This window comes from Amia ocellicauda, chromosome 5 (genome assembly GCF_036373705.1).
Source record: "Amia ocellicauda isolate fAmiCal2 chromosome 5, fAmiCal2.hap1, whole genome shotgun sequence".
In the NCBI taxonomy this organism is placed as follows: domain Eukaryota; kingdom Metazoa; phylum Chordata; class Actinopteri; order Amiiformes; family Amiidae; genus Amia; species Amia ocellicauda.
This window is the reverse complement of record NC_089854.1, coordinates 8,731,312-8,746,868: the sequence shown is the minus strand read 5'-3', so window position 1 is coordinate 8,746,868 and position 15,557 is coordinate 8,731,312. Positions and strand designations below refer to the sequence as shown.

The following is a 15,557-nucleotide window of genomic DNA, read 5'->3' as shown; positions in this document are numbered from 1 at the left end:
AAACAATCGCTCTGGCTGTGCTACCACACTGTCCAACAGCTGCCACGTGTGGGGGAATGTGGATGCGGAGAAACCCAAACACTGAAAAGAAGCAATTCATATCCATAATGAGAAGAAAAGCCTTACTCTAAGCACTTTCTGAGCCACTTCTTGCACTTAAAGCTGAAGCTGTTCAACAACACTCAACATAATTTAGAAGAAAAACAAATTAGTACAAGATCTTACAGAAGGTCTCTTTCTAGGACTCCTCTTTCATTATACTGCCATGAAGTCTGCTACAGTCCTTGAAGTTGATAATCATGTGGGTTGGCGTTATAAAAGGGATGTGCCAGGGTGATGTTTGAAAGGATGGTGTGAAGAGGGATATATGACTTAATCCTATATATTTAACAACGCTATAATTTGTATTGGTTTTCCCCATTAAAAATTAAATTTGACAGCATTTATTAATTAATTTTAAAATAGCAGGAATACACTCAACAGCACAATAATATTATCTTAAATAGCAGTTGGTTTTCTGCAGGCTCTTGGGGAATATTACTAATTTGACCCTTGGCTGACTCCTTTATCCAAAGTGACTTACAGGGAGTGAACTCTGCATTTTCCACTTGTTCCAAAAAGCCCCATACAATATGACCTTGGTTATATGTCACTTCTGAGGATAATCATCTGGGACAAAGGCAGCTTCAGTATCTTATAATAAACATCCAGAACATAATAATTAATCACTTCCTCTCGATTGTCACTGGTGTCAATGTTAATCTTAAAGCAGGCCTTTGGGTCAACTTTTGTAAAATCCATGAAGATATTCACAAAGGTGGCCAAGGGGACAACAGCGGATCAAGGACACAAGTATGTTCAGATAGGAAGATGTTAATTTATAAACCAAACTTAGGAGGCACTTCTTTCCACACGGGGGCTGGGGTGCCTGAAACATAAGCTACCCAGCAAAATTGTTGAAGCCCTGAGATGCTTCAAATGATGGCTGGGTGAAACCCTCAAATAAAGGGTTTGGCCTCTTCTCGCTTTTAACCCATATTATGTGCATAACTTGTTCAGGGTAACACCATGAACCAATGCCCGACCAAGGCTTAAACCAGGAAGTTGTTGATCACCAATCCCTTGTGCTTCAACCACTGGCCCACTGACCACAAAAAAACAGAAGAGGAAGCTATTTCTTTTATTTTACTGTAAGTGAATTCCTCACCTATAGATATGAATTTACTAAAATAAGGTTGCAAGTGTGAAATATGTAGCACCTGTTGTTGACATGCATAGGAGCCAGTGAGGTAAAATCTGCCCCAGAGTGTTACAGTGCAAGTCTCATTTCCAATGCCTGTGCATACTTACTTTCATGGTATTAAGCGAGTGTCTGAAGTGAATAGTTTTTCTTACCTCATCAGCCAGCAGCCTTAAAGTAGTCTATAACGTAATTGATGTTATGGCTGAATGACAACTGAAAAACATATCCACCAGAAGCCTGGGCTTTGGAGGTGAAAGAGGTTAATGAGGTTCCAAAGACTTTTGCAACGTGAGTGTGTTAGCTCGGTGCAATACGCACAGCTCCCTAGGTTTACTCTTTAACACCTGGAATACACAGCAGGCAGTGCTGTCCCTAAAAAGGAATGTACAAGCACTTTCACTACACATTCCCTGTAGAGTATCACATTAGATCTCAGAGCGATTAGGGTGGACACATTAAAGGTCATCATTCTTTGCACATTACTATACCTTTCAGGATAGGTCTTTCACCTTCTACAAGAGTCATGCAGTCCCACTTTGGTCTCTGATGGGTCTATAAAGGTATCAGCTGCGAGGTTATGCACTACGGTCAGATTATTTAATAGATATTGCTTCATGTGAAATGTCAGCTTGCGTTATAAAACCGTTCCTGTTGAGGAGGCTCTGGATTTTGGCCATGGCATTTAAGTACTGTAAGTTAAGGATCTCTTTTCAGTTACTGATATTTTTTAAATTACTCCACTTACATCACAATCATTAGCCAATAGCATGTGAATGTACAAAAGTGATTATCCCACGCCACCTGGTGGACAATAGTTAGTATATATTCAAAAACATTTGACTATTTTATTACTTATGTGGGATCATACAAGGAGCGAGAATTTGTTTTTTTTAATACAGTATTGCATTTTAAAATCATCATAGTATGCTTACATGTAAAATAAGAATAACACACTACTACTACTTCTATTACAATACAATAATACAATAATTGTAATAATACAATTTGTAATATCTGGAGAACTGAGATATTTGAGTACTTTATAATAAATCTAAAATGGGTAACAAAGAAACCTTCACATGTTGTAAGATAGCATACTAAATACACACCATTCTTTTTTCTCCCATCGTGGACAATGGTACTCAAATTCAGGTAGACACAAATACATTTTTTTAAAAGCACGTTTCCTCTGTGTGTTTATCTGAAGTTTTATCACTTCTCTGTGAGCTATGAAACTCACTTTAAAACCAAGGTAAATTTATAAGGCAATACAGTATTTATGCAAATATATGTTGTGCAGTACTGAAGTGGCTGCTAGTGCTATTGACTTATCAGTGAAGGTGGCCTTGAGATACAGTTAAAATGTTCTTGGATAAGTTATCTTTAATGAGGAATGAGACATTGACGCTGTCTTTGTCCAGGGCTGCACACATTCCCATCAAATAATACGTTTAGTTTTTAGAACTCATGTAAGTACACTTTCTGCCTATTTATTGTGTCCTCATATTTCACATCTTGCTAACTGAAATAAATAAATAAATAAATAACAAGTAGAATTGCAACATAAATATTTTGAGAGTTTAGAGACGTATTCCAAAAAACTGATTTTCCCATAAAGTATGAGTCAGGCTACCAATTGCACAATATAAACACTAGTATTTAAACTGATAAAATTGTAAATATTTTTATGAAAATACTCATAAAACTCTTTGGATGTCACTATAACATCCCCCTTCAACATTGTAGAAGGGATCTTATTAGCACATTTTCCCCATTTTAACCCAGCAGTGCACAACACACCCACAATAAAATTAAAAATGAGGAGACCATGTTTTAATGAATTTAAGCAATGAAGACATGAGAAAACTTCTGAAGATGTGAAAAACAAATCAGAACAACTAATTTTGTTCTGAAGAATACAGAATGCAAAAACGAAAATATAAAATAATAACACAGAAAATGGAAACTGTTTCTCAGAGCAGAAATTAGGTCACCAAAAGGCAATACATCAGTAAGAAACAGTATGAGGAGACAGACATGTGAACTCTAAGTAATGTATTATTTACATTTACTTTACTTACAACTCTAGCTTCTTAAACGTGCTTATTACTGTCTGGTAAAAATGTAAGAGAAATAGATTCCCGATTGGAACATAAAAGAACTGCTTTAAAACATGCCTCCATTATGTGGAACAAGCTACAGATGTATGTGGGACATGCCCTGTCAGTCTCAGCCTTTAGGCCCAGGCTGAAGACCTTATGTCTACAGTCCTTTTCAGTTCTACCAATGTTATCAGTGTTATCAGTTATCAATTATTGTAATAATCTGTTCTCGCCCCTTCCACTGCGACACAGCAAGCGATGAGCAACCTGATCTGATGAGACCCTGAATGTTGGTCCTGAGACTTTGGATTCGTCTACCAGTGGACTTTGAGATTGTGGACATCAGACAGTGGATTTATTCCATCTGTGTATTTTGGAGTGGAGGAAGTTTGTTTTTGTTTTATTCTGGCCTTAACAGTACCTCATATCTATACAATCAATCAACCAATCATATACTGGGCATAACATGCATTTTAAAGAGTTCATTACTCTTATTATTAAAGAAAATTGTTAAATGTCACATATCATGGATTTTCTTTTTATGTTACACCTACTAGTGATACTCAAATTGTACAATACGTTTGCCTTTGTATTAAAAATAATTGTTAATATATGCATTCATTAACACTTACATAAAAGTAATGCATGAAAAAGTTAAGTATTTTGGATGAAGTTGTTACATTTCAGTCCAAAACAAACGATTCATAATGTAATGACTAATGTCGCCAAAACAAGGTTATAAGTATAATTTCAAAGCTGTAGGGACTTTTGTCAGGTACAAACTTAAAGCGAATAGCATCGGCACTTTTGCAGCGGTTAAACAGTGACAGGGCTGTTTCTCGCGGTGGACATTGGAGCCTTGCAGGGAACAAACCATGACGTGCGACTGAACGCATTACAGTCGGCTTTAATAAATGATCCCCCAGTCAACCTAGCTGACGTTTCGCTCGCTTCGGGTCTAGTAGCGCAGATGTCCGCAGTTCTGCGCCTGTCTGCGCGGCTCCACCAATGGGATCGGTGGGATTCTGCAGATCTGCACAGGACCTCGGACGTCTGCGCTACGAGAAGGCGACTCTGTGAATGAGTTACAGCTGCCGCGCCGGAGCCGCAGGACGGCGAGAGGCTGAGCGCTGGACTCGTGACGTCACGGGCCGGGGCTGGGACAGGGGAGACGAGTCACCGCGCCGGGCAAGTGCGAACACATCCCGCGGACGAGCGGCAGCGGGGCTCAGTACCCACTGCGATAGCAACGATACTGAATGATCAAATGAAACAGCAGCGACCTTCACAGTCCAGGCGAGCAGAATGCGTCTAATGCCGCTCTTCTGTGCGTCGAAATAGCAACAACAGGCTAGTAATAATAATAATAACAACAATCATCATCATCATAGACGTCTGCTATTATTGATGTCATTGAGTATTTATTAGGCTGCTGTGGCGCTGGTTCCCGAGGAAGACAGCACGTCCAGATGTTAAATTAGAGAAGCCATGCGTTAAACTGGCAGCCGGAGCAGGACCAGCGACAGCACCGCGGGCAGAGCCGTCTCTTTCGGCAGCATGAATGCACAGAAAGTCATGAAGGAGGGGTTCCTGGAGAAGAGGAGCAACGGGCTGCTGCAGCTGTGGAAGAAGAAGCGCTGCGTCCTGACGGAGGACGGGCTCCGGCTGTACCCGTGGAAGCGCAGCGGGGCCGGGGCCGGGGCCGTCCAGGCGGGTCCGGGCTCCGCTCCGCCGGCCAAAGCCAAGGAACTGCGCTTCGAAAGGATGGCAACGGTGGACTGTGTCGAGTACAAGCGGGGGCTGGTTTACTTCACCATTGTGATGGCGGGGGGCAAAGAGATCGACTTCAGGTGCCAGCAGGAGGGCACCGCCTGGAACGCCGAGGTGGCGCTGGCGCTGGTGCGCTTCAAGAACCTGCTGGCCGTGCAGACCGGCCGCACCGGGCACCTCTCACACCTGGGCAGCACCGGGGAGGACGAGGCGCCCGAGTCGTGATCAGGAGCGCATCTGCGGAAAGACAGGTAGGTTTTTCATATAGTGATGGGGATGTGGTTTCTGTGTTACCATGCGCATCAGGGGATGAATTAGCCGAGGCAGCTCTTCTCTCTTGCTGTTCTCTCTACTACAAGTTACACAGAATAAAATGATACCAATCTGCGAATATCGTTTGTGGTTGTCCTCCTAGAAAATACTGATCATTACTTTCAGAGATGCGGGATGCCTTGCTCAATTCCAGTCAACGAATGTGTTTCCATATGAAAATCGTGCAGGATCTACTTCAATATCGCTCTCATGAGCTCATTCATATTATGCAACCATTGAAAAAAATCTGTATTCCCTATGGAATTAATTAAGATCAGCCTTCCAGAATCACATCTGTTTTCACTTGTGAGGCAGTAGCCATTTATCTTTGAAGGTTGGCAGCCCTCTCAGGCAAGATTTCCTTCTGTCACTCTGCCCAGATTTACCAATATCTAGCTACGTGTGGTTTAAATGAGATCCATATGTAGGTCAGCCTTTTCAGAGATTTTGAAAACCAGAAGAAAATACGCAAAGTTGAATTGCGACACATACAGTTTGTCTGCATAGCTCGTATCCATGAATTGGACATGGATGTGCATTATGCGTTGCAGCTTAAATGTCGTGCTTTAAATAAACTACCTAGTGTGTGCTAAAAGCTGCGGTGATGTCAGCTCTGTATGGTGTAGCCTGCGCTATATGATCCAAGCAGTCTAATAGCAGTGTTTTTCTGTGGATTCCCGTCTCCGTTTAGCGAGGTTGGCATTACAGACATGTTACAAAAAAGGTATTGTACCCAGCAATTAAACTATGTTGTTGTTTTTAGATGTTTCTTTTCGACATCAGCTGTCAGACGATTAAAGCATGAGCACACACAGGAATGCGCAGTGGCTGCCCTTTGTCGGTATTAAAGTTAGAAACCGATCCTATCTGGCTTTTTTTCCCCTGGGGATGCAACTATGGGAAATAAGGAAAATATCTATAGTATAGAATCTAGACTGAACAAAAATATAATCGCAACATGAAAAGTGTTGGTCCCATGTTTCATTAGCTGACATAAAATATTTCATTATGCACAAAAAGCTTATTTCTCTGAATTTTGTGCACAAATTTGTTGACATCCCTGTTATTGCACATTTCTCCTTTGCCAAGAAAATCCATCCCCCTGACAGGTGTGGCATATCAAGAAGCTGATTGAACAGCATGATCATTACACCTTGTGCTGGGGACAATAAAAGGCCACTCTAAAATGTGCAGTTTGTCACAACACAATGCCACAGATGTCTCAGGTTTTAAGAGAGTGTGTGATTGGCATGGTGACTGCAGGAACGTCCACCAGAGCTGTTGCCAGAGAACTGAATCTTAATTTCTCTACCATAAGCCGCCTCCAATATTGTTTTAAAGAATTTGGCAGTACGTCCAACCGGCCTCACAACCGCAGACCACGTGTAATCACACCAGCCCAGGACTCCACATCCAGCTTCTTCACCTGCAGGATCGTCTGAAAGTAGCCATCCGGACAGCTGATGAATCTGTGGGATTGCACAACTGGCACAAACTGTCAGAAACCATCAGAAAGTGTCTCAGAGAAGGTTACCTCCATCATCGTCATCCTCACCAGGGTCTGGTGGACATTCCTGCAGTCAGCAGGCCAATCACACCCTCCCTCAAAAGTTGAGACGTGAAATCCATAGATCAGGGCCTAATGAATTTAGTTCAATGGACTGATTTCCTTCTATGAACTGCAACTCAGTCAAATCTTTGAAATTGTTGCATGTTGCATTTATATTTTTGTTCAGTGTAATAGCAGTGCTTTTCAATAGGATCTTCTTTACTCAACACTTACATGCTATGTCTCTTCCAGTTTGTAGATTGAAGTGGGAGATGCAATCACTGGCAATGTTTCCCAAAATCTAGCAGGAAAGGATCCTGTTACAATTTTCTATGTGACAGCTTAGGAGTCTCATAGTGCTGGGTGAAAACTGTGGAGATAATATGTTTAGGAAGCAAGGGTGTATTCGTTTATGTCTGTGGCGTGCTATAGATAACATGCAGAAGCATATGGTCACAAACACAGCACACACACAATGCTCTCCGATTTCATAGCTGCATTTCCGGTCACAAGACACAAATAGCCTCTACAGTTGTGGAAGGGATGTATACTTCCCATCACTACCCACCCCTGCAGGCATCAGAGCATTGCAATTTGAAAAGCTGCACACAATCCATGGCAACTGCAGTTATGTGGTACAATACATGATAGGCTTCATATCTCTTGTTTTCTTTGGGCTTCCCCACATCCAAGTTGATCTGGTAAAAAATTTCCCAGTAATCCATAAAAGGTTAACACTGTGAAATGATTAATTGTATATTACTTCTTGTGTCTTCTAGACTTTACACGCGCTTGTTTGGAGTTGTATTTAAACGCAAGAGTGAAAGCACACAGAGGGGTACTGGACTTGGAAAAAATGCTGTATCTTGGCTGCGACTTACAGGGTGCCTGGAAAAATACCCTCAGAAGACTGAAACTGAAATCTCATTTTTGTATTCCTTGAGCACACCCTGCATCAGAGGAAAACCCCTACTGTCAATAAAGAAGTGTTATGACTCCTCAGCTGCATTACTCCAAACAGAACTGCATTATGTACTGTATTGTGGATGACTGGTACTTTCCATCTAAAATACTGAAAAGTTCCAGAATGTCAGTCATATTTATGGCACAAAACTGCACATCAGTGGGCGATGCCAGCCCCCCTGACCTCTGCTTTATGCTGTATTAAGCTGATCTGCCTGGGAATGATGTATATGTTTCTTCTTTGTTTTGAACACACTGAGAACCATGCTTTCTTGAAACAACAGCAAGTCAATACAGAGCACAGATACTGTTTTCTGCCTCAAAGTGTGCCAGTACAGTGACATTATTTAAATAATGTCCGGATTTATTGATTTAATTCAACAAGGTTGTCTGATTAGAGTTTTTGGTCTGAGCTGAAGACAGGACTTTCAGTATCACTGTGGAGGGCCATACGTCAAATTTTGGAGAAGCAATCTGAGAAAGTGCCCAAAACCCACTTAAGTCATGCGGATCTTTATAATAAACATAATATCCTGCCTTTTTGTCTTTGGTTGGGAATCAAAGAAAAATGAAAATCCTTTAGCCTAGAATTGTGAATCAATTATATCTGACTAAAAGAAACACAAAGTATTCTCAATGTACTTGCTAGCATTATTGGTATGATCAGGGAAAAACGTGGGTACAATGACCTCCAATCCAGGAATAAACACAAAATGTACAGCTGTGGCAATTAATTTCAATGTTTGTAAGCATCATTTAGAGCACAGATTGCATCTTTATTTTACGGTCTGATACAACCAAAGAACATCAATGCACACTGACCTTGAATCCTCATCGTTTTTTTAACATATTATTGTAAGCTTGAAACTGGAGCATCGTATTCATATTTTCTTGAGGTTCACAGGATGAATATCAAAATGCATTTTGTGAAAGTAAATGTAAATAATCTAAGATATCTGTTCATTTATTCTTCTACGCTTTCTCACTTGAGGTTTGTAGTGTAGGACTTTCTATTTACATTGCCAAAAGTGTCCCAGATTTGACCTTTAAGAAAAAATCTTCTACAATACACAGTGATTGGGACCAGTGTAACCACCAGTTAAAGATAAAATGCCACATTATGTGTTGAGATATTAAAAAAAAAAAAAAATCTCAAAAGGGAAATCCAGTGCATCTGTAGTAAAAACGTAACTGGCCATTGGTGGGATGATGTCAGAATATTTAATGAAGATGAAGTGTTAAGTATTAACTGTATTTGGTGCTCTTCGACAGCAATCTGACATTTCCATGTATCAGAATTTCATATGGTTTTATTGATTTTGGACACAGTGTTATTTAGAGGTTTCAGGTTTGTCTGTGCAAGAAAAAGCTGGTAGGACTCATAAGAAATGTAATTGTGTTAATGAATGCGGATTTTGTAAAAGAATTAACCTGTGAATACAAATGCAATGGTCAATATGTATTATGAAAATATTAAAATATGCTTTGGAAAAAAAAAGTTGTTCATTTGGTAAGATAAGTGAACATGACAGGGCAATTAATTATTATTATTATTATTATTATTATTATTATTTTAATTTTCTTTAGATGGGTTTAAACTAGATCTTACTGTAGAAATTATAGATTTAAGAAACATAACCTTAGATGTAGCATAGAGGAGTGAGAAAATGTTTCTGGAACCAAAACAGTAGTCTGTGTAGATAACTGCCTTGCATTTTACCTCAATTAATTATTTATTAATCATTATTCTTATATCATAAAATATTTTCAATAATTTAAAGTGGTGTATGAAAAAGCATAGCATACCATTTGAAATCTTATTTAAACAAAGTTCCTATTCTATTCAAGTCAACATAAGGAAACCATTTCCTTAATTTGCATAGTCAACGTGCTTGACAAATTATTATGCTGTGTTTCTGTGATCATTATGAGGAACAAATATAGGACTGGATATTAATCCAGTCACATGTTTTGTTCTGAGATGCAGCATGGTCATTTTGCACTGTTTTAGATTGATAATGAGTGAAAAAGTTAGTCTGGACAAACTGCACAGGACAAAATCCCACTGGGGACAAACTCAGAAATATAAACATTTTCAAAATCCCACAAATACTATGCATGATATTATTCAAATGTTTTATTAGTACACCTCATCTGAAGGGTATCATTCTGATTAATTGTCTCTTTTAATGAGAGTTAGGCAAGGGTTAACCCTAATCATGGTCTAACTAACCCTATCCCAACTTCTTATTTAATATATATTTCATACTTTAGTTGATGTTTTCTAATACATAATTAAAATTAGTTAATATTTCAATCATATATATTTATTGGATTTTCTGTGTTTTTTATGTAGAATCGTGCCTGAGTAGAATCTGTCCTGTGGAAATTTTTCCCCGATTGTGTGTCAAACTTAAAAGACCTGGCTTTGGAAAATGTACTTACGGCAGCATTACATGAAGTGTATTTTGTGTTCAAGGGGTGGCATTTAACTTGCACTTACTTATTTTTATTTGTTTTAACAATTCACAGTATTAAACTGAAGCGAAAAGAGCAGGAATAATATTTAAATGTATACAGCACACACAGATGCATACATTAAAAAATACTTTCTTTCATTCTTTTGAAGATTCTTATAATGCATTATGCAACATTTTAAAAATTGTATTGTTCATATAAAAGCTCATAAGGCATTTATTATTTATTAGAATGTTTTTATTTAATCATGACCATTTGATTTCTGATCTTGCAAATCTAATTGAGATTGATCTCATGCAAATAAAGCAGCTATTTATTATTCTTTGAAGAACCTCAGAAATGCAAGGTGGTTAATACAAGGTTCAAAGAACTGAATGTGCTTTGTTTGTGACATTCATTGCTAATATTTAATCTCATTGACCATGTTATGTAAAAGTGCCCACTTTTATACAAACGAAAGGACCGAGTTTAGAGGATCTCATAATAAGACAGAAATATTGATTTAAATGGTCTAGTGTAGTACTGCCCCAAATATTTTTTCTTTCACTTCCTATCAGTATATGAGAGTGATAAACAGCGTAGATTTGCACAACTTAAAATACACAGACAAACTGTGCATTCAGGTGTCTTCCATCAAGTTAATGGACAACATAAATTATAGAGAAATAACATAATACCTGACAGAGCTTTTATTTGCTTTTATTTCCAGATGTTCTACTGATAATATGAGAAGTCTTGCTGCAGACACAAAACAGCCTGCGCTGCTTTTAAATTGGTCTTCATTAGCCATTGCATCATAAATCTGATGTCTTTCACAAACACATTATTGTTAGGGGCAGTGGGCAGTGCAAGGCCTTAGAGGACACTGGTGACCCACATAAAAAACGGGAAAAACACATTTCTCGGAGGTCACTCCATCCAAATGGAGAGGCGGTGGTTGCCACAGAAACGGGACAAATTTTGGCATGGAGAGGACCCGAAATTGACCAATAAATTAGCCGGAATAGAGAACAGCTGGAAGAATCACATTGCAGGCCAAAGCACTGGGGAAACCACACACCACTTTAGTTATGTGAGGTGATAAATACATTCTTATGCTTGACAGCTAACAAGAAATTCATATCTCACCAAACTGAGCTAAAAAGTTCATGCCTGTCCTAGACACTGCTGTAAAATATGTGGTTTAATACTGAATATGTTAGTAGTGGCGCCATATGATATCCTTAGAACTAATGTCTCTGATGATAGGGGTTGCTTATTAGTCCAGATTAATGTTTTAACTTTTTTCCCCTTCTTCTTTCCTCACGTTACCTTTTACCCCACTCAATTATTCAGTCTCTTGACTCTGGCAGACACATTTTGGATGATCGCCCACTGAAAATGTACTCGTCCTACACTATGACAGAAAGTCAGGTCAAGGGTCAGACTTTGAACTTCCGGGTTCCAGCACTTTCGCTCTGTCAGAAATTCCAGTATATTGAAATGTCTAGAATCATCCCAGAGCTATGGAATTTAAAAATAAATACAGTCTTTAGTTCATTTGGCATTTGTGTGAACAATTCAACAATAGTGTATTTTGTGACTTTTCCATCACGATTTGAAATATACAGAGAACTGCCAAAGTACAATATGCAGCTCTGATATGCAAACATAGTGTGATTTAGGGTATACCAAATGTTGTTATGAAAAATGCAATTCAACTATGTTTTGAGGGCTTATGTTTTATCTTTTCAGGGAGTGTCATATTTTCAGCAAAAACACTGAGACAGAACTATTTTCCCTCCAATTTCCTCTTCTTGGCTTTGAAGGTCAGAGAAAAACTCCATCCATCACTGCAGCTGAATTCCAGGACAGACAAAGGACCTTTCTAACACATATCTTCTGTTTTTCCCCAAATGAAAAGACTACAATCATGATCAGATTTTGTTAAACCACAATACATCTGAACTATACAAATACACAGACATATATAGGATCCTTTTAAGGTAACTGGACAATTAATACTACAATATCATGTCCATTTTGGTTAATATTTTACACCTAGTCCCAATTCTCTTATATACCAAATTTCACTGCTCAATGGTGCCAAGTTGCTTCAAAAGCACCCTCATATACTCCCTATATTAAAGTATGACTAATATGAACAGGATAATTATTACCTGAATACCATGTAATATAAGATGGGATGCAAGAACTAAAGTGTTTTTTTTTCATATAAGGCTATTGCGATGGACGATTAACCACCTACTCCATCAAGGATAAACTCAAGCCTTCGCTGTCTGGCACAAGAATTTGGTAGCCGAGGGATGAGTTGAAATGTTCCTGCTCTTTATGTGTGTGTGGGTGTGAGGAGGGCTCCTCCCTGACAGACCATGGGCTTGTTTGCAGTTTTGGCTGAGTCGAAGGAATTCCTTGTCTAAACAGGGCTGAAGGAGATTAAATACCCCATTTACGCAAGCTTCAGAGCAGCAAAATACAGTGGGATGCTGGGAAGCAGTAAACAGCTTCTGTGACTGTTTTTCTTCTCCTTTTTCTCTTCACAGTAACAGCAAGTCTGCATCCAGGCCCTTCCACTCTTCTGGGTAGTCAGGTTTCTCTTGCTTTTGGTTAAAAATCTGAGCTAACCACTAATGAATAGTCATGCCTTGTTTGAAAATGTCTGAGATTGTGCCACTGTAATCAAATGCAGAGTTTTGGCTCTTGTCATGTACTTAACCATATTTAAAATCAACCCGCAGAACAGTTGCCGATATAGAAAAATCTAACAAGCCAAAAAAACTAACAAAAAAATGAAAGCATTGTCTGAATGCTAAAGAAGTCAGTACCAAAACTGAGAATGACCTAATTATATTGTAGAATGAATCTTCAATAAATGTACAAGTGTAATAAATAGTATGTTAGCTAAATAAGCTTCTCTATGTATGTATTTTTCCCAGGTGAATGATGCCAAAGTAGAATGTTTGGAAAAAAACGAAACAGCTATCAGACTGAAATCTTTTTAAATAATGAGATCTTGAGATCTTGAAATCTTTATCCCATTAATTACATGTAATTATACAGTGCCTGCCTTGGATCAGACCTCTGCCTTTTTTTGTGTAGGGATGCAGTGTATTTTCTTACACCTGAACTGTACTTCCAAAAAGCATTTACGATTCACCCACAGTGAATTCAAGCTTACACCTCTCTCTGGTTCTCCGCTTCGTTAAATCAAATTGAATCGGGGGTTTAAAGGAAAATCCCCAAAGCATAACCAATGTTCCATATTAGACACAGAGAAGCAATTAAAAAAAAGTCTGTTTTTCTATATGGTTTTCAAGGGTAAACCAGATATCTGCTTTCCATACAGAAAGTACAGCAGCATACAGATATCTGACATTGCACACAAGTTTGTTCTCTTGTTAATTGGTAAGATAAAGAATACAGTTACATCTGAGTTACCCCATTTGACAGCACTGATGGGGACGTTACATTCAGAAATAGGCTGGGTTATGTGGTCAGGTGCTTTGTGTATTTGCAGTACATTTGCATTGAATTTGGATTCACTTTGGATTCGCTACATCCCACTCTAAAAAGCTTTCACAAGCCAGCTTTTCTTCACCAATTCAGTCACTGTAGCTGTTTGTGCTGTCTTTTTCTTGTGCAGATTATTTTAATAACATAATGACAATGACTGACATTACTAGTATAATCACTGGTTAATAAACAATTACAAAAGAGAACATAACAAATGTATAAAATAAAGACAAAATAAGACCTCTTTTTACCTACAAGATTTTCTGCTAAGCCTTAATCACATGGTGTATTTTCCTATATATTAATTACATTTTGAACATGTAGTGAAATACATTTCCAAATATATCACTGTATATTAAAATATATGTCAGACACAAATATCCTTGTATTTATCGTTATGGTTATAGTTTCATAACCAAAATCCAGTTCAGAACATTGAGAAAAAAGTTTAAGAATTAAGTCAGACATTTCCAGGGTGACCTCCAGTCTGGCCTCAGATTCTTGCCAGGAGAATGCCAAGGTGTCAGTAATGGGGAAGTGTGGGGAGATAATAAAATGTCAGAGAGATGCAAAAAATAAAAAATAAAATAAAATAATTAAAATAATCAGTCAGGTTAAGAAACAGCATAGTGATGTTTACACAATGATGAGAGATTTAGATTTTTTCTTACGAAATGTAAAGTTAAGTGTCATTAGCCGACTTTGCCAACACCATACAACACAAAGAAAAACTTCTGTATCAGTGTTTTCAAAAACATATGTTATGCTCTAAAAGTGTGTTTCAGTATTTTGCCAGACATTTGTTTTTTTATTGCAGCACCTTTATAAAAAATGTTTATGTTTTCTGCATGGATATGGCCTGGAAAAAATAAGATATCTGCTGTTTTTGAGGAATTGCTCTGCTTTTTATTTCTCTCCCTGCATACTTGTGTTTGTTCTTAATAAATCCCTGTGACTTATTTCTGCTCTCTTCGTTTAGACCTCTGACCGGATGGGAGAAGTTGTGCAGTAACAGACACGGAAACTGTGTAATATTTTCCTGCTCTGGAATTACTGGACCATTGTAACTTGAACCACTGTACGCGCTGATCTGGAAAAAAAATACATGGGAATACGCTGTTATTTTTCAGACAAAACCAAACGTTTGGCTCACATGTATGATATCATATAGAGAGGCTTAACAAATCTTGTCTGCAAAACTGATGTCTACAAGTAGAATCTACTATGATCTTCTGAGTAATAAGAAAAGGAAAAATAAAACTGATTGATTACTTCTAACACACATGAACACTGCACTGAATTAACCATGCCTAATATATATGTATTTTTCCCAGTTATTGGTGTATTCGTTAAATTTAATATGATATTGTTGCAGTGACAGGAAAACAATGATAAAACCTTGTGAAAGCAGAAGGACTTAATAATCTGTCAAATGACCAAATTCTCCTTAAAACATTTCAGAAGCTGTGTTGTAGTTTTGTCATTTTTGTATCATGGAGAATAAAAATGCATAAACTACAGAGGGCAAAGAGAAAGAAGACAAATCATACTAGGATCTGAAGAATACAAGCAAGGCAGAAAGCCATGGGAAGATACTGAAAGGGAAGAGAATTGCTCTATAAAAGCC

General features: G+C 38.2%; 1 protein-coding gene across 2 annotated transcripts; it reads left to right on the top strand.

Annotated features, from left to right (window-relative positions):
• Positions 1 to 4,251: 4,251 nt before the first annotated feature.
• Positions 4,252 to 15,557, top strand: phlda3 (pleckstrin homology-like domain, family A, member 3). Of its 2 annotated transcripts, none has more exons than XM_066703579.1 (2): positions 4,252 to 5,366; positions 14,910 to 15,557. In XM_066703579.1, exon 1 carries the CDS (start codon positions 4,903 to 4,905, stop codon positions 5,338 to 5,340), a length of 438 nt encoding a protein of 145 aa, XP_066559676.1. In that variant the 5' UTR covers positions 4,252 to 4,902; the 3' UTR covers positions 5,341 to 5,366; positions 14,910 to 15,557. The 2 variants fall into 2 exon arrangements, with proteins under 2 accessions (XP_066559676.1, XP_066559675.1); XM_066703578.1 differs by lacking the exon at positions 14,910 to 15,557 and adding an exon at positions 7,756 to 9,437 and having other exon boundaries at positions 4,261 to 5,366.